This window comes from Citrus sinensis, chromosome 1 (assembly GCF_022201045.2).
Source record: "Citrus sinensis cultivar Valencia sweet orange chromosome 1, DVS_A1.0, whole genome shotgun sequence".
Taxonomy (NCBI): domain Eukaryota; kingdom Viridiplantae; phylum Streptophyta; class Magnoliopsida; order Sapindales; family Rutaceae; genus Citrus; species Citrus sinensis.
Window position 1 is genome coordinate 7377726 of NC_068556.1, and position 18798 is coordinate 7396523.

Genomic DNA, 18798 nt, shown 5'->3' on the forward strand with positions numbered 1-18798 from the left:
GTTTCATAAAGCCGTAGCTTTTTCTACACATCGTAGCCGGTTACCCCCAAAATAAAGTACAAATTTATTAAAATAGCACCGTGTCTGCGTGCATTCATCTCCATCGCCATTGCCCATCACCAAACGTTGGCGGCTCAAGTCTTCTTACACGTAACTCATTAAATTAGAGACTTTGAAAGAGCTTCAGTAGTACGATTTGGGATTTTCTATTTTCATGGAGACCTTAAACGACATTTGTCGCGTCCAAGAGATGCTACACGTCCTAACACGACACGTGCGCCTGAAGCCCCTATCCTCTCCACTAAGACGCTGATCTTGGTGGGTCCCCGTCCAGTCGCCTTTCTTTAGCTTTGTTCTTACGGTACTTGCCGAAACTCCCCACTCTTTATCCACTCCATTTTTCAATAATAAAATAAAACTAAATTGGTGAAAACGAGATAAAATATATCTTTAAAAAAAAATATCCTCTTCAACGTGTCTTGAAGGCGCACCCAAATCTCTATTGTTTTTAACCCACTATGGCACTATAAAAAATTGGGAGTTTTTGAAGTTGATCCAAATTTATGGAGGGCCAGCCTTTTCGAAAAAAAAAATCTTTAAATTTCATATGGGTAATTTTTTAAAATCTCCCCTGAGATTTAGGTTTGTTGTAAATAGATGACGATAATTAATTTATTTGTAAAAAATCTTCTACCGTAGTTAATTTTAACATTGACCGTTAGTTGACCGTACAAAGATAATATTATCCTTAACAATAGTTTATAAACAAAAATAATTAAAAAAAATCAAAATTATTGACGCGAAAAGTATAAATACTATTTTTTAACAATTTTATCCTTATCAATTCCAAAAATTTACAATATCATAGGTAAAGATTATGACTATTTCATTTTTAAATTTTTAATTTTATCTTTCTTGTAGAAATTTTAAAAAAATATCAATAATTTAAAGAGTATTTATTTTTTATAATTTAAAGAAAATATCAATAATTTTTTATAAATAAATCAATTCTCATCATTTATTTACAATAAATCCAAATCACAGGAAGTTTTTTAAAAATTACTCAATTTCATATACAAGAACAGAATAACAGAAGAACGATTAGCTTTAAATGCGTCACTCTCAATGCACTGCTGCTAAAGCGACCCAACGTGGGCCAGCCAAGATTTAGCGTAGTGGGTGTGTCTGTTGAATTCATCTTCAAAGCAACTGGATAAAGATCATCATCTATTGCTCCATTCTCACTTGATGACCCTCCCTTCATTCGGTTGCTAGTGTTGCTGCTATACTTTATACTATTCCCATTTACCCAAAACAATCTAATTAATTAAATAAAAAGATTAATAAAGAAATAAGTTCTTTGCTTGCAACTTTTAATATACTTCTGGCATTTTTCGGGCACTGGGTTGTTCGAATTTTTTGCTCACTTTCAAGATTTCCCTCTTATAAATTGCGACTTGGCAGCTGTTTCTCAACAGAACATAACCGATCTGTTCCTGGGTTTGCAGATTTGACATTTGAGTCTTGGGCTGTCCCCATTTGCATTGGTGTAACGTGTAAGTAAGCCACTCAATTTTTATTTGATGTTAAGTTGCTTCGTGCAGATGTGTTTGAATTTTGGCCTCTGTGGGAATTCTTGAATCTATATTGAAGCGTTTTGAGCTTTCTTTCTTGTTCTATTTTTGTGTGGATTTTATTTCCGTCGCATTGCTTCTAATGCTCCAAGATAGATCCCATTTGATATGGCTATATCTTGGAATGATTTCAGGATTTGGAAGAATTAATGGGAGATTCATATATTGATGGAGAAATTTTTGAAACTCCTTCGACTGTAAGTAATTATATCCATGTGATATATTAAGAACTAATGGGGAGATTCTTATGGTAACAGTTTCAAAAGAGTCAACAAAATGAGGGATTAGATTGTAAATTCATTTATTATTAGGGTCTTGCTCTTATCGCATCCGCCTAAAGAAATGGAAAATTCAATAATCTCCCAGCCTGTAGAATGACTAATTAAATGATTGCTTGAATTTAACTTGGCCCAGTTGCTTGTGTATTAGTCATCATCACTTTTCTTTGATTAAAGCTCAGCTGTCTTGGTCTGATATAGGTCCTCTTATCAGGTCTGTTATGATGTTGTGGAGTTCACAGGTCCTTTTGATTATCTTGGTTTCTTCTCGTCAATTGACAACATCTTCACCTGTCTCTGGACATTAGCTACTTATATAAGTCACCAATTCATTCATTTCATTGGTGAGTTTTCATTTTTCTTACATGTATGGATGCTGCTGTGCATATGGGACTGTTGTTATTGCAGTTGCACCTTCAAAATTGTTATGTTCTTAAGTAAATTTTTTTTTTTTTTTTTTAGGGGGAGTCCTGTAATTACCATATTTTTGGATCATGATGGCTGTTTCATCAGTTTATTTTCACTGCAGAGGATATTATACTCAGAGATATCAGTAGATTCTCAGGAGAGTTGTTCGTTTCATCTGGAGAACATCCGAGATCTTCAACACAAAGCATTTGTAAATCCATTTTGGAAGAATGCTCATCATCTTTTAATTGTTACATTGCACGTACAGTCTGTGGAAGAAGAGCCTTGGGCCCCAGGGTTGGATTGTTTGTAAATACAAGATTCGAAGTTATAGAAGCCAATTGCAGATATCTGGGCATCCCTTTCACTTTTAACTGGTATTAGTTTTTGCTTGCATCCATTTTTAAATAAATTTACTTATTGATTCATTATGAAATGGTCACAATTTGTTTCTTTGTCTCATTTCCTTATCTTCTATAAAATCACCAAAATATCTCTTGCGTGAAAATAATGTATGATTTGCGATCTGGTTGTATGAATATACTAGCTATGCATCTCATCTACCTTGAGCATCCTTCGCGGGCATGCATCTATCTTGGGAGTTTTTTTTTACCATTTTTTGCTGCACCCAATTGCTCCCTCTGGTTGTAGGTTGATGCTCCCATTGTTTGGAATACAATTTGCCTGGAGGTTGGCAATTGCCTCTTGGAGATGTCCTTTTCATTACATCAGATGTGCTCAAGGTCGAGTCCGTAGGTAAGTTAATTTTAGCTTTTTCAAGCTGATCAGCATGGTAATAGAAGTCTTTTCAAATGATGTCATTCACTTCCTAATTGAAGAATAAATTTCGTGCTCCATTTAGTCTTCTGTTTTTTCTTGCATTTGAATTCAAAATTCTTTGATTTTTACATTAATTTGTATCTGTTAATTTGCTACTCAAATAACATGAGCTTCTTTTTGGTATCTCCAGCATTTCATCTCGAGTGAGAAGAACTTTGCATGGCTCTTCTGATGATATTGGATGGTTGCAACAAACTCCTGGAATGGCTCCCGTGGAGGATGGTACCGCAAGATTTTTGGAGCTTCTTGAATGCATAAGGTATTAAACTAATGTCATGGTAAGATTTTCATGTTTAGTGCTTTGCAGAATCAAGCATACTTCCTCTTACTTGGTTCATATTTATTATAGATCCTATCACCTGTTTGTCATCTTGCTCTCTCAGGAATGGGGAGCATACACTGCCTGACTCGTTTGTTTATCTATTAATTCCAGGTATGACAATATATTTCTTTACCCATACTCTCAAGGTTGGCTTTGTTTTGTTCATTTGACATTTAAGATGGCCGAAATCCATTTTAATGTGAAATACTGATCTTCATCAGGCCTTTTTAGCAATCATGGTCCATTATATTTTGTGGCCACTAAGAAATTCTTTTCAAAGAAGGGTCTGGCGTGCCATATTGCAAAAATTCACAGTGAGGTAACAGATGGCTACTTTTTACTTTTCAAGAATAGATTCACTAAAGCAAAGTGAACTTTTATATGCCTGACAACAATATTAGCATTTTGTCCATGTCCATATGATTGTTTCTTTCCAAATTAAATTTCATTTTCTTCATGATGACTTTCTTTTGCTTGTTGTCACCTTTAAATATATTGATGTTCTTTCTGGCTTTTCTATTTCTTGTACAAAGGCATCAGTGGAGCACAATGCATGGGAACTGAAACAATATATTGAAGAGCTTTACTGGGGATCTGGCAAGCGAGTGATGCTGCTTGGGCACAGCAAGGGTGGGGTTGATGCTGCTGCTGCATTATCAATGTACTGGTCTGACTTGAAAGACAAAGTTGCTGGACTGGCGCTGGTGCAGAGCCCATATGGTGGCACCCCAGTAGCTTCTGATATTTTGCGTGAAGGCCAAATTGCTGACAGAGAAACCAGGAGGATCATGGAGTTTTTGATATGCAAGTTAATTAAGGTACTCCTTTACTGTCTAAAACTTAATGGATGATGTACATGTGAAATTTTAAAAGAAGCATAAACTATTTTCTATGCTGATTTAGGAAAGCTTTGAGATTACTTTCGAAAGATTATGTATGAACAATTCAACTCAGGCTTTGTTAATGAAGCCATGATCATAGCTGATTCAAAGCTCAATATAGCTTGCCTGATTATGTGGTGTCTAAACTTCTTTTATCCTGTAATATGATGCAAGGCTCTTGCTGTGTAACAGCAATAGGTCATAGAATTTCCCCTTGGCCCATCAATTGTCTAAAGTAAACGATAGTGATTGCAAATTTTGGACATAAGAGGGGCATTCAGATTTTTTGTCGTCTCTACAGCAGGATATCAGGCGAGAATATTATACATGGGTTCAGTGCTAGAAAATGATCCAAAACTGCAGTTTTGTTGAAAATGGGAAGTTACAGCAATAATGATGGTTTGGCTTCCCTTAACCAGATTTTGGCATAATGTTTTCCTAGTGGTTAGAAACCTACATATTTTAGAAACAATGAAAAAACATTTAATTATACACAGAACATCTTGGAAATGCTTGTAAGAGTCCTAGGAAGACTTGGGTATCTTTAGAAATGCATTTCAGGACTTTGGCTAACTCTACAATTGATAACTGGGAACTACAAGCAGAACTCAGCGGAAATGTGCTTTTGCAATATATGTTTTTGACTTTTCTTCACAATTATGAAGTTTTTACCATAACAGTTCACAAGAAACAATTTTTGTTCGAATCTTCCTCTGAGATTATCCTTTTGTTATGCTTCCTTTTTCTCGTGTTAAGAGTTTTCAGGGGCCTTTATGCCAATTTGGTGTACTATAGTTTGTGCACAATAACAGAACTTCATTTGGTCTCAAGTTGGATATACTATATAAAATGAATCTTTTGGGAGGTGTGATCATGAACTATGAAAGTACATTGTAGGGAGATATACGGGCATTGGAGGATCTCACGTATGAAAAGCGGAAAGAGTTCATCATGAATCACAAGCTACCTGAGGAAATCCCTCTTATTTCCTTCCACTCTGAAGCAAGCGTGGCTCCAGGTGTCCTTGCCACAATGACTCACATAGCTCATGCAGAACTTCCCTGGCTTCCCCTTCCAAACTTTGGTGGTGAGGAGTCAGATAATTCAGCTCAAGCAGGACGGCAGGTGCCTGTAGTAATTCCTGTTTCAGCTGCAATGGCCGTGTGCGCACTCCATCTTCAGCTAAGATATGGGGAGAAGAGTGATGGGTTAGTGACATGCCGTGATGCCGAAGTTCCAGGTTCCGTTGTAGTCAGACCGAACCAGAAGCTTGACCATGCTTGGATGGTTTACTCTTCATGGAAGAAGAATCCCACCGAACCCGATCCTTGTGAAATGTGCGAAGCCCTTCTGACTCAGCTGGTGGAGATTGGCAAGTCAGAGCAAGGCAAAAAGGGGGTTGGAAGTAGTTCAACTTCAAATTCTACAACATAGAAGTTTTTCTTTCTATTCAGAGAATGAAGCTTTTACGCAATGCTTCACCTCATGGCATTTCCGTACAAAGAAAAATTAAAACACGTCAAACATTAGTGATAAGTAATTGTTGGGGCATCAGCCACTCTGTTCACCGCCATTAAAATCATTTTGACTGCTTAGTTCGCATTGCCATTGCTTTACAGACGGTAAAAAAAAATTTCATGTTCCCAGCTTCATCTTCCCCATCTCATTTGGTGTCCCAAAAGTACTATATTGAATTTGTGCTAATTTGGGTGCCCTCTTGAAGTAATAAGTTTTGGGGCATGCACAAACATTTTGTCAGAAGCCTATAAAACTCCACCCCTTTTAGTCCAATATAACAAAAGGCCCATTAACTGTTGCCCTTGAACATTGTATGTTGATTCGTGAATTAATAAAGGTTGCCAACCACCCGCAGTGATGAAGAGTATTAACTCCCTCAAAAGTGACCAATTGATTCACTCTGAAGCTTCCAAAGGCAATGTTGCAATTATGGCCAACTGCTAAAGCTGTTTCTATACAACAGCTTTAGATTTAGGGCCTAAGGTTATGTTCAGAATAAGAAATCTTGCTCATCCGAAAAAAAAAAAAAAAAGAAAAGAAATTTTGCACAATAGGTTAGGTTATGGAGTTTACACCACGAGCAGTAACCTATTGATTTATGAAATATAGCAAGAATGCTGTAATTTTTCATTTCGAGAGAATGAGACTTTCATCTCTTCCAAAATTTAGTTTTGTTACTTGAATTCGTAATAAAATTTGTAGTACCTCATTTTGTCTATTGTGTTAAACACACTTTTTTTTTTTTGAGTTATGTTATATACAGATTGTTACTGATATTACATCAGACATTACAATTACAATATTTACAATCGTACTAAACAACTGAGACCACCGTCATACATTAACCCACTAAAGCACTTGCCTAAATACTTTAAACCCTCTTTAATATTCGAGGGGTGCCTACTCCATTTACGAAACTAAACAATTGGGACCTCCACTTACGAAACTAAACAATATGAGTGCCTACTCCACTCATATTTCATTTTCATATTTCGTAAGGGAGAGACTATCACCACTCAATTAGTTGATAATTAAGGAAAAACTGAAACTAACCTCCATAACACTCTTATGGAGTCTCGAACCCTTACACTTAATATTGTAAGTGCAAGGCTTCTCCCATTAGACCAAAAGCCCATTGGTTGTTAAACACACCGTTGGAAGCTAAATATGATACTTTTTACGTACTAATTGAATATTTGATACTTCTAAACGTCTAAACTAGTTAATTTATTTGCTAAAATATTCTTTTTGCTCTTTAATTTTATGCTTTTTCTTAGACGGTTTTAGCTCCATGAATGACACGAAGTATTAAAAATTTATCATGGACTTAAGTGGTGAAAAAAATTTGTAAGAGGGATCTTATATAAAAATAATTTTTTATAAATTCAAACGAGTGATCCAAGTCTAAAATTGTATCCTTTTATAATCCTGCAAATTTCTAATAAAATAAGTGCAATGAAATAACTCGTTTTTTTTTCTTTATTTTTTTCCCCATAAGATACAACCATAAAACAATATTGCTTTTCTTTATTTTTTTTTCCCACAACTCTTAAACGTGCCCCATGATTCACAAAAAACAAAAAAAAAAAAAAACAATTAGCTCATAAATATCCATGGACCCAGAAATTTGCATGATTTTGGCAATGTTTCTGACCCAATTTCCTCTGAAACTTGTAACACCATTGCATGGACTTATTATTATTTTTAAAAAAAAAAACAAAAACAAAATCTCAAGACCCAAATGCAGATAATTCCAAAATGAAAATTGTCTTTGACAGCTCAGGTTTACGTGAACATTTAACTTATTATTTGTTATATGCGGAAAAACAGATACATTGCAGAATTGATAAATATTATCGTCATATATCAGTAAAATAAAGTGATACTTAGGATATTTTTTTGGGTTGGGGTTTTGTAATTTGTTAAACTTTATAACTTGTGTTACGCATAAAATGGATGATTCTCATTCTGGAACCCATTTGATTAAAACAAGAAGACTTCTAATAAACAAAAATATTCTAATAATGATGTATTAATTAATATCCATATTTTTATTATATTCCTTAATTTTTATATTAATCAACTTGTCTGCAACACGACTAGGAATAGGAAATCTTACTCAAATATTGGTTCCTAGTGAAAAATAGGAAAAAAAAAAACAATAAGATAATATACAAAAATTTGCTGGCAATAATTCAAATTTTTCTTCTCTAGCTCTTTCGGTACAGAAATTATTAATTTCATTCACATTAGCGGCTAGAGAAATAATTGACTTCTGTTATAGCATGTACGAATGTACATCATCATCATCATCAAATCCTTGGCAATAATTTGTGAATGAAGATTTTTCAATAATGGTTTAAGAGACAGATGTGCCCATAAAATCACTCTATAGGTAGTGAGCTCAGCTCGCCATTGGAACAGCTAAGATGATAGCCTTTTTTTGGAATGTGCATTTACAAATTTAAGATGATGATGAATAAACACTGCCAATTTTCAGAATTTTATCCCAAAAAAAAAAGATTAATAAATTATCTTCCAATGAAGAAGCATTGAACCGAGACCCACTGTGATTCGTATAACCGGACCATCATCTGAATTAGTGTGATATTAATTTTGGTGATCGTAGGGGACCCCAAATGTCCCATTGTTTTTGGTGTTTTTTTCCCTTGCCGATCCACAGTTATGAAGAGCATGGTAACCCAGTTACTTTATTTCTAATTCTAAATTCTAATCTCTTTCAATTTTTTTTTTTTTTTTTTTGCCGCTAAGTATTGACTAAGAGTCAGTTTAAGATTGCGGTAGTTGATGAAATAAGTTGTTTTCGTTGCAGGAATAAAAAAAGTAATTGATTAAAAAAGTACCTTAATATTTGGTAAATTACATTGTTGCGGTTTATGTAAGTTTGAAAAGAAAAGTACATAGTTTTGGTAAATTTTATTACGAATGAGTTGTTTTATTATATAATTATCAAAATAGACATAAGTTTAAATTATTTTTTATTTTTAGAGTATGTTTAATAAATTGCATCAATATGCCTTTTTTTTTCTTTTTGAAACACATAAAATTACATAAAGTGAAAAAAAAACTCAATTAAATAAAATCTAATGAACTTCATAATTCATTATATAAAATATGATAAAAAATCATACTAGTACATAATCCAAATAAAATAAAAAGTAATATGTATGACGTTCACATTAAGTTTATTATAATAATAATGCTCAAATTTTTTATTCTTGTGATCCAAAGTCATTAGTATTATAATACTTTTCTTGAGTGTCATTATTTCTTTCTATTCTTTCATCAAATTAGGATCATTTTCAATGTTGCCAAAATGAATGTCATGTTGTGCACGCCTCCTTAAATAAATGTGCAATGCCATGATTGCAATGGCATAATTGTTATTAGCGTTATTAATTGTGGTAGTAATATGATATCTAATGGTTTATTTATTATAATTTGTAGAAAAATAAGAGATAATTGTCTTCTTATTAAAATATTAAATTTATAATAAGAACTTTAGAAATGTGTGGTTGCTTACTTAATAAGCTGCTTATCAAAAGCAACTTCTTACCCACTTTGAAAAGCTACTGTCAAAATATAAAAAATTATGAAATAAACAATTTTTATAAAATTTATCAAACATTATTTTTGTCAAAAATTATAAAATAAGCCACTTATTGAGTTTTAACCCCAATTCCAAATGGAGCCTAGGTCTTGTTTCTCAGTTTGAATCACTCATAGACTTCATATTTAATCATCTTTCCTCCCATAATTATAGGTGGAAGTAGATTTATCATCCCAAAATATTAATTGTCACATATTTTCAAATTATTCTCAATAGATAATTGTACAATAAATATAATTTTTAAATTATTAATAGACTGTTAATTTGAACTGTTAATGGACCTTAAATTATAATTTTTATAATTTGTAATAAATTAGTTATTAGTAAGAACTTAGGTGGTGTTTGGTTGGAAGAAGAAGAAGGGGGAAAGGAAAGTAATTTAAATTTCTTTCTTATTTCCTTTGTTTGATTTACCATAATTTACAAGAATTTAATTTCTATTAGAATTTGATATACATCATAATGTGGAATTTAGATTCCACACCACCAAAGAGTGATGATTTTCAATTCCTCCTCCATTGAAAGCCAAAACATCCAAAATTACCCCTTCAATCTTTTATTAACTTGTTTAATATTATCAAATTATTATTATTTACAATTTTATTTTATCAATTTAATATTTTAGATAATTAATTTCGTATTAGTAAAAGTTAAAGCAATTATTTAACTAATTTAATAAAATCACTTTATTTATTTTATTAATTTAAAAAATAGAAATACAAATTTAACAATCACCGGACCGCCGTCGATGTCGTCGCCAGACTACTGCCTCCACAGTCAACATTCGCGCGTGTAACGTCACCGCCTGTACTGTTGGAGTTACTGGCCAATGAGCAACGTCGTTATACTGTCGCACAAGTGAAAAAATGAATTTATCTTCCTCAAATCTAGTTAAAAGAAATTTGAAAACTTTCTAACTATCTCATATGCGGACAAACATCAAGTATCTCGACCAAATAAGTTGTTTCAATCCATAGATCGTCAAGTTCTGATAATTTTCATATAATTCTTGAGTTGAAATGACATGGTATAGTGGTGATCAGCGGCTCTAATGGCAGCGGCAGGAACTCTATCTTTTTTTTTGTTCAAATAAAATTTTAAAATTATAATATATTAATTAAGAAATTATTTGTATAATGTCATAATTTATTTAGAAACAAATTAAATTAAACTAATTTAAAAATAAAATTATGTTAATAAACTTTTTGAATAGAGTTTAATTACAAATATAATTATATTACTTAAAATAAATTGTTATTAGTTATTTATATAGTACATTAAATAAATTTATTGTTTAATTTTTTGAATTATATTTATGATAAATATTAGAAGTTTAACACTAAAGGATGAAATTGTCCAAATAAAAGTTAAGACATTTTTTTTTTTTTGGTATAATTTTGTAACAAATCAAACATTAAAAAAGAATTTCAATATACTCTCCTCTCCTTTCTTCTACTTTCCTCTCATTTCTTTCCTTTTCTTCAAATCAAACCCCACCTTATAAGACAAATCGGTTAACAGTTGGAGAAGAAGTAAAGAAAAGTAATGCTGATTAAAATGTGATGTAAAAAAATGGAGAGTAGTGAGAGTCTGAGAGTGAGAGATGATAATTTTGGTTGAAATAGAGAGGGAAAGCGCAAGAAACTGAACAGAGAAAGCTTTCAGCAGTACACACCCCAATGAGCGTACTGTGTAAACCCCACTAATAAAGGACGGCAAGGACGGCCCTGCCAGCTGTCTTCTAAAGACACCCCTCACCACTCTTATCACTATCCCTTTCTCCATTAACTACTACTTTAGTTAGAAATTTGTAAATGTTAACTGCGTCATTAAGTTACGATGCTTGCTAGGTGTCAGTCCCCTTTTATTTATTTATTTTTTCATATAAAAAAAAAATTAATTTAACTGGTTGCGAGGTTAGGGGAGGGAGGGTCAAAATCAAAATAATCAGTGAGTTAAAAAAAACGACAGGTCGGCCGTGGTGCTGGCTCACTTATAAACACCACGTTTCCTTATTCTTTTTTTTTTGTTTCCCCCCTCCGTTCTATTAAAAGCTCCCCCCACCCTGCGTTTCTCTTGATCTGCCTCTTATACTCTCTACTTCCTCTCACCTCCCACTTCCCTCCCACTGAATCCCCTCCAAAACGCTGCGTTTTTAATTGTTTGTTTCATGCTCTCTCTCTCTTGCTCTCCATATACCACAACATTATATAATGACTGAGTGGAATAGCTCGGAGGCCGACTCGAACAACTCACCTTCGTCGTCCGGGTCGTCATCTCTGACAAACCCGCCAACCGGGAAACCCGTTACGTCCGACCCGGACCCGACCCCGACCCCGGATGCCGCCAAGAAGCAGAAGAAGAGGCCGAGGGACGACAGCAAGCACCCGGTGTACAGAGGGGTCCGCATGCGGGCGTGGGGGAAGTGGGTATCCGAGATCCGAGAGCCCAGGAAGAAGAGTCGGATCTGGCTGGGCACGTTCTCGACGCCCGAAATGGCGGCACGCGCGCACGACGTGGCAGCATTGAGCATCAAAGGCGCCTCCGCCATTCTCAACTTCCCCAAACTGGCCGGGTCCCTGCCCCGACCCGCTTCCAACTCCCCGCGCGACGTCCAAGCCGCAGCTGCCAAAGCCGCTTCGATGGAAATCTTCGACAACCCATTACCCTCAATATCTCACTCGTCATCTTCATCATCGCTGTCGTCGTCGTCGTCGTCGCCAACGTCAACACCAACGTCGTCGTCGTCGTCACCATTGGTGGTACCGAGTGACGTGTCGACAGCGACGCCGGAGGAGCTGAGTGAGATAGTGGAGTTGCCCAGTCTCGGCGCGAGTTACGACGAGTCGAGCGAGTCCGGGAATGATTTCGTGTTTGTCGACTCGTCGTGGTATGATTATAACTATGATTACAATTACTATTATAATATCGAAGAGGAAGGAGAGTGTTTTAATTTTATGAATAATGATTCAATGCAAGTGCAAAATAGTAGCAGTGGTGGTGGCGGTTGTGGTGCGATTACAGCTGGGTTTGAGTCTCTGTTGTGGCAACACTAATTCAACTTTGACGTCAATTCTGTGAATGCGAATCTTCTTCACTCTTAATTTTTTGTTTTTTGTTTTTAATTTAATTTACCCTTTTTGTTTGATTTTGATGTAACATGTCATGTAATCTAAGCAGCAGCTATAGATAGCACTTTTGAGAGTTTTCGTTATATTTGTTTTATGAAGGCAAAAACAAAAAAGAGCAGCTTTCTTGCGTATCAAGATGTTCTTAAAGGCTATTACCCAATCCTTTAGTGCCTGCAGCACATGAACTCTGTGAGCTAAAATCCCCCTGCGGTTACTTGTTTTTTCGGGTTGAATGGTCAAATTCTGCCTTTATGAATCAATATATGTGATTATTTTTGTGTGAATTACATCTTATCCGATCACATAAAGGATAAAAAAGTGTTTTTTTTTAAAAGAGGAAGTGTTTTCTGAAGGTGCAATAATTGATTACTCATCACTCTTTCTGGGGAAGTAATTGGTGCAAGGAAATTTTTTTTTTTTTTTTTTTTTTTTGTCCTGCAAAAATAATCGATTAAACTGAGTGCCAGCGTCAAAATATGGAACCCATATGATAATGATGTGGCCAGCAGCCAGCGTCTCTCACTTGAACATGGCATCGTTTTGGGACTGACTGGCTGGCTATGCTCTCACACTCACGCTCATTATGAGTGACGCATACACATCATAAGTGAGGTTGGGTTTTAGGTGAGAGTTAGTTCCTTTCAATTGGCAATTTGTGAGCTGGGGTATTTGTCTATTTATTTCTCTGTTTTTCAAATTAAAAGCTGCGTGGTTTCCAAATATAGTAGCTATTTTTGACAATATATATGTATAAATAATATTATGCTGCAATCTACGTCACTCACGACAAGCAAATTATGTATTCCAATTATGTGAGTGAACATTATATGCATGTATATTTATTAATCTCTCAATAAAAAAGCCAAAAATATATCCGTGCATACGCACTCTTCCAAAAAAAGTGATGCAAGAAAAAAAAATTAAAAATTAATTATTAAAACAAATAACAAGCTTTTACATATATAGAAAGTCATCGTGAAACATACACATATTTAGAATATAAATTTACTTCCTTTTGAGAATGGAATACTGAAAGAAAATCTTATTGATATATTGTAGCTTCCTCTAGACCTCGGGAGGGAAAAAAAAAATCATGAAATTAAAAGAAATGCTTGAATGCACAATCCCTCTATCATCCTAAAATGAAATGGAAGGAATGATTTATTGGTTTCGTAGTTCTTAGATTGTGAAGATACATTATTAAGTTTTCTAATTTTTTTTTCCCTTCGATGTTGAACTTAAACCTATGCTCGAGGTACAATAATCTACACAATATTAAGGGATCCGTGGATTATCTACAAGAGAAAAGTTGCAATAGTCCTCTTATACTATTTAGATCCCACGAGTAAACAAAAAGTTGAACCCATAGTTCGAATAGGAGAAGTACACTATTCTAATGTATCTGGGATGGTCTACATCTCATGTTAGCACTAATAAAAGCACATTAAACTATTCATGTAGGAGAGCCTAATCATCAAGATTCTGACAAACGAGATCAAATTTATATTTAAAATGTATAGTTAAAACGTGTATATATATCCTTCTCTAGTACAGGCGCCCTGCAAATACGCTTTTAAGTCATGAGATTTAAAAGAATTAATTTTTAACACTCTTAAACTGTACGGTTTAAGAGCGTGTCTATATTAAAAAAAATAAATAAATGTCTATACCTGAAAATGATTATATATATCCGCACACTATACTATACAACCCCTGATGTCAACAAAAGGCAAGTTAAATCTAGGCTTAGTTTTTATGCCATGAACATGATCCACATGATATAGACTTTTCTAAGTAACCGGTGTGAAAAATAAAGGTCTACTTCTTTCGTGTAAAAAGCATCTCAATTAAACGACATTTTTCCAGTCAAAGTTGCTTCTCAAGTAACCAAATACGGAACACTCTTCCCTCGTGCCCTACATGCATATATATTTAATTAGTTATGTACGAATATATTGCGTATTCTTTCCCCAAAGCCTTACTTCAAATTTATGATGTATAACAATATTAATACAACCATTAATAATGTATAATTTATGTGACATTTGGGTTTTTATGAGTTCAATCATATGTCACTATTTTCGATACCCTACAGATTCAAAAATTCACTTCTGGTATCATAAAGTAATTACCTTCCACATTCAACATCCAAAATAAATCTATCATAGTAATAATATTATGAGCCTTTGTTTAATAACATATAACGTCATATTTGCAAATTAAAATTTTATAATCGTACATATATTAGCCACAAAATTAATTAACTCACTGCTGTAATTGCTGAAAATTACAAAATCTAGGTTTCTATGCTTAATCTGTATATCTTTTTGCTTGTTATTATTACCTCTCGCTGCCAAGTTCTTAGCTCCTGAGTTACAAAAAATTAAAATGTTGCCAGGTCTTAAGCTTAATCACACATCGCGTATAGCCGTAAGACGTGGGAGCTATTCAGCTGGCAAGAGCAAAATAAATTAAAAGGACCCCAGTTTTTTTGTCTTCTAATTAAGATATTTTATTAGTTTATAATAATATATTGTCATCCTTTTTTAATTTATTTATTACAATAAAATTGTTATTTTATGTGGTTGGAAAGTGAGAGACCTTAGATCTAGCAATTTAATTAATCAGATTACTTAACTTTGATGCTGGACCACAATAAATTGAACTCTTATGGACCAATTATCGATAAGCAGTGTTTACAATTTTTAATTTTTTGTTTAAGAAAAATGAGCTGATCATGCTGTAACAAGTAATTATGTATATATTAATTAAGAGAAATTTGGCTCCGTTGCTCTGCATGCATGGAGTTGTAATATCTCTCGTAATCAGTCTCACGTGCCCTTTAATTCGATGGTTGACTCTCCAGTTGTGAATGGAATTAATTGGGAATCACAAACTAAACATCTTTCTTTGAGCATTCCAATTTATTAAGATTGATACATGAAAAATGCTTGGTAAAGAGAAGTACGAGAGAAATAAAAAAGAAAATGGTAGAGAAAAAGTGAGTGGGTAGAGAGAGAGAGAATAAAATTCTCTCGTCTTTCTCTCGTGCTTCTCTACACCTAGCACTACTCTTGATACATATGTATATATAAACTCGAAGTTATTGAGCAAATCATTTTTATTTTATTCGCAATACAATTATTAAGTCACTGATAATACTGCACTAAGTTCAAATCTCGGTCGCACGTATAATTAAACAACTTAGTTCAATGCCTAATTATTCAGAATTAATCTTGTCAATACCCACGGAACAACAAGAGCATGATTGGCAACAGAAAGGAAAATCAGTTCCCCTTTGTAATGATATATTATTATGGATTAAGATCACGAACCCTAGCTGCTTTTAATCATGTCATTATTTTTTTTAATCTCCTTCTTGTCACTTGCCTAGATGTAAACCAAATAGAATAAACTTTTTGTTAGTAATATTAAAATAACGTGCGTAATTACTTTATAATATATGTATATCAGTATATGTATATATATAGTCAGATAGAGTCAACATCAATCACCTTATATATATATATATATATATATATATATATATATATCATTCCTTCTTCAATAAATATATATTATCAAATCATCATCGTACATCGATCTGATTAACCATTAAACATTATTTTTTGGGTGGTTTATTTTATTATTACTTCATGGTTAGCCAATCAATGAATAAGATTCCACGGTACACGATTCCTTTTCATAATATTCAATTGACAATGTTTTGTTGCTTGCATTGGTAGTATATGTTCACACAATTTTCCTTCATATAAAAGAAATTAAAAGGATAAAAGAATAATACAATTAACAAGTTAACTAATTAATTAATTAAAAAGATGGCATTTTGAATAAACACAAACAAAACACTGTTGTCTAGAGATATGATACACGTGGCCAATTTGAGCTACTTAATTTAATTCACAAGTCACAAGCGAAACCAAGAAATTTTCTAGTTTCAATTCGAAATTAATTATTGATGGTTAGTTCAATTCATTTGGTGGATATTAATGTCTATATATTAATTACATACATTATTCATAGGGCCAATATTGTTTTGAAAGTGGTAGGGTTAGATTCTGATTTGTATTGTTTTTGAGGGTCTCATTGATACTTGTCCTCGTATACTAATTTTGCAATGCCTTCAAGATTAGGCATATTTTATTTCATGAAAAAAAAAAAACAATGACTTAAATAATTATGGGTCCTAGTCTAATTGAAATATCAACGAATGTATATAGCTCATAGTTATCCATTTATTTATTTATTTATTATCTTCCATTTGATCACAATAGGTCAATGACATCTTTCGCAATGGAGGGTTTTGACGAAATTAAGAGATAATCTATAGAAAATGGTAATCACCGCAGTTATGTTCGTAATACTAGCTCAAAAGCCTCAATTTATATATACAAGTGATTAAACTTAAAAAGGAAATAGCACAATTAGTATCACTTGAGAATAATTTCTGATTACTAAAAATCGGTCCAATCAACGTTTACATTGATCACCAAAGATGAAGATCTGTTATTCTTTTGTTTCCATTGTTGTTTGACTACTTTGTAAATTTCTAGCTTATTTTCAAAATTGTAAATAAATTTTTTGTTTCTGTTTTTTTTTTTTTTTTCGGGTCTTCTTTCATTGTCATGCAACAAATAGAGATGCTATGTCAAGAAAATTTTGTAGTCATTTTTAATTTTTAAGTACTTTTTTCGGCCAGAAGAAATCATAAATGCACTCAGTTTATCTTGTCAAGAAAGTCAAGGAATTCGTTAAGTCAGAAGTAATTCCTTTGATTTTGTAAAAGAAATCTTCCATTTCAAGGATTCTATCTTTATTCTATTAATCATGTTAATTCTTTTCATTCAGAAAGTCATTCATTTGATATCGTCTAGAATTCATTTGATTTCGAAAATGGAAATCTTCTATTCCAAAGATTCTACCTTCATCTATTAAACTTCTCACAGCATGCTCTTGAAACTCATCGTTAACAATTTGACATAGTGGCTAAACCACGTATTTGTTACCCAATATAAAAATTGATCAGTAAAAATTGAGTCAATTAACATTTATGTTGATAGATAATTAATATTTATATTGACTAACAAAGATAACAACAACTAATTATTTTGTTTCCATCATTGTTTGATTCTTCACAAATTTCATAAATATACTTAATAAGAGTCTGATTTTTTCTTTTTTCAAATTTGTTTAAGGGTCATTTTCTGACGCCGTGATTAAATATAAATTGTGTAAATGAAAAATAAGACATTTAAGTTTAACATAAAACATATAAATCAACATTAAGTGTAAAACAAAACATAAATTATATAAATAAAATATAAAAATTATAAATAGAAGGTAAAACAAGTGTAATAACATATAAGAGTGGTAAATTGACGTATTATTGGTAAACAAAAGAAAAACTTATAATAAAACATAAATTGTATAAATGGAAAAAGGGCTTGTAAATGAAAGGTAAAATAAGTAAATTAACATAAGAATGGTAAATTGATGTATTATTAGTAAATAAAATAAAAACTTATGGTATAACATAAATATAACATAAAATTTGTAAATGAACAATGATGGTAAGATCAATCATAAATTAAGTAAATGAAACATAAATCTTATAAATGGAACATAAAATAAGTAAATTCATATAAGAATGCTAACTAGTGTATTGGAAAAACAAAAACAAAAAACAAAAACTGATAGATGTAACATAAAACTTGTAAATCAATAATAAGTGTAAAATAAAACATAAATTATGTCAATGGAACATAATACTTGTTAATGGAAGGTAAAACAAGTTAATCAACATAGAACTGGTAAATTAATGTATTATTAGATATAATATAAAAATTGTGAATCAATATTAAGTGTAAAATAAAACATAAATGAGGTAAATAGAACATAAGATTTGTAAAATGAAAGGCAAAATAAATATATAAACATAAGAGTGCCAAATTGATATGTCTAAACAAAAACTTATCAATATAACATAAAATTTATAAATCAGCATTAAGTATAAAATAAAACATAATTTATATAAATGGAACATAAGACTTGTAAATAAAAGGTAAAACAATTAAATTAATATAAGAGTGGTAAAAATGATGTATAATTGGTAAATTAAAAAAATTACAGACGTA

The 18798-nt window shown here is 32.5% G+C and overlaps 2 protein-coding genes across 5 annotated transcripts; both read left to right on the top strand.

The window, feature by feature from the left end:
- Window positions 1-1087: 1087 nt before the first annotated feature.
- Window positions 1088-6009, top strand: LOC102616086 (uncharacterized). 4 transcript variants are annotated; one of them, XM_052439995.1, is made up of 10 exons: window positions 1088-1560; window positions 1769-1831; window positions 2114-2256; window positions 2442-2697; window positions 2972-3076; window positions 3291-3419; window positions 3544-3593; window positions 3704-3801; window positions 4016-4300; window positions 5261-6009. In XM_052439995.1, exons 2-10 carry the CDS (start codon window positions 1803-1805, stop codon window positions 5795-5797), a joined length of 1632 nt encoding a protein of 543 aa, XP_052295955.1. In that variant the 5' UTR covers window positions 1088-1560; window positions 1769-1802; the 3' UTR covers window positions 5798-6009. The 4 variants fall into 4 exon arrangements, with proteins under 4 accessions (XP_052295955.1, XP_052295952.1, XP_015381534.1 ...); XM_052439992.1 differs by having other exon boundaries at window positions 1089-1560; window positions 2127-2256; XM_015526048.3 differs by having other exon boundaries at window positions 1089-1556.
- A 5526-nt stretch (window positions 6010-11535) lies between these two features.
- LOC102615785 (ethylene-responsive transcription factor TINY-like) lies at window positions 11536-12774 on the top strand. Its single transcript, XM_052445070.1, has one exon. The coding sequence runs from the start codon at window positions 11726-11728 to the stop codon at window positions 12566-12568; it is 843 nt and encodes a 280-aa protein (XP_052301030.1). The 5' UTR covers window positions 11536-11725; the 3' UTR covers window positions 12569-12774.
- The last annotated feature ends 6024 nt before the right edge of the window (window positions 12775-18798 follow it).

Bases quoted from the DNA above. Each gene is read 5' to 3' on its own strand.
- LOC102616086 (XM_052439992.1), top strand. From the start codon at position 1,784: ATGGGAGATTCATATATTGATGGAGAAATTTTTGAAACTCCTTCGACT. The intron at 3,420-3,543 runs GTATTAAACTAA...TTGCTCTCTCAG, and splicing joins GAGCTTCTTGAATGCATAAG to GAATGGGGAGCATACACTGC. The intron at 3,802-4,015 runs GTAACAGATGGC...TCTTGTACAAAG, and splicing joins TTGCAAAAATTCACAGTGAG to GCATCAGTGGAGCACAATGC.
- LOC102615785 (XM_052445070.1), top strand. From the start codon at position 11,726: ATGACTGAGTGGAATAGCTCGGAGGCCGACTCGAACAACTCACCTTCG.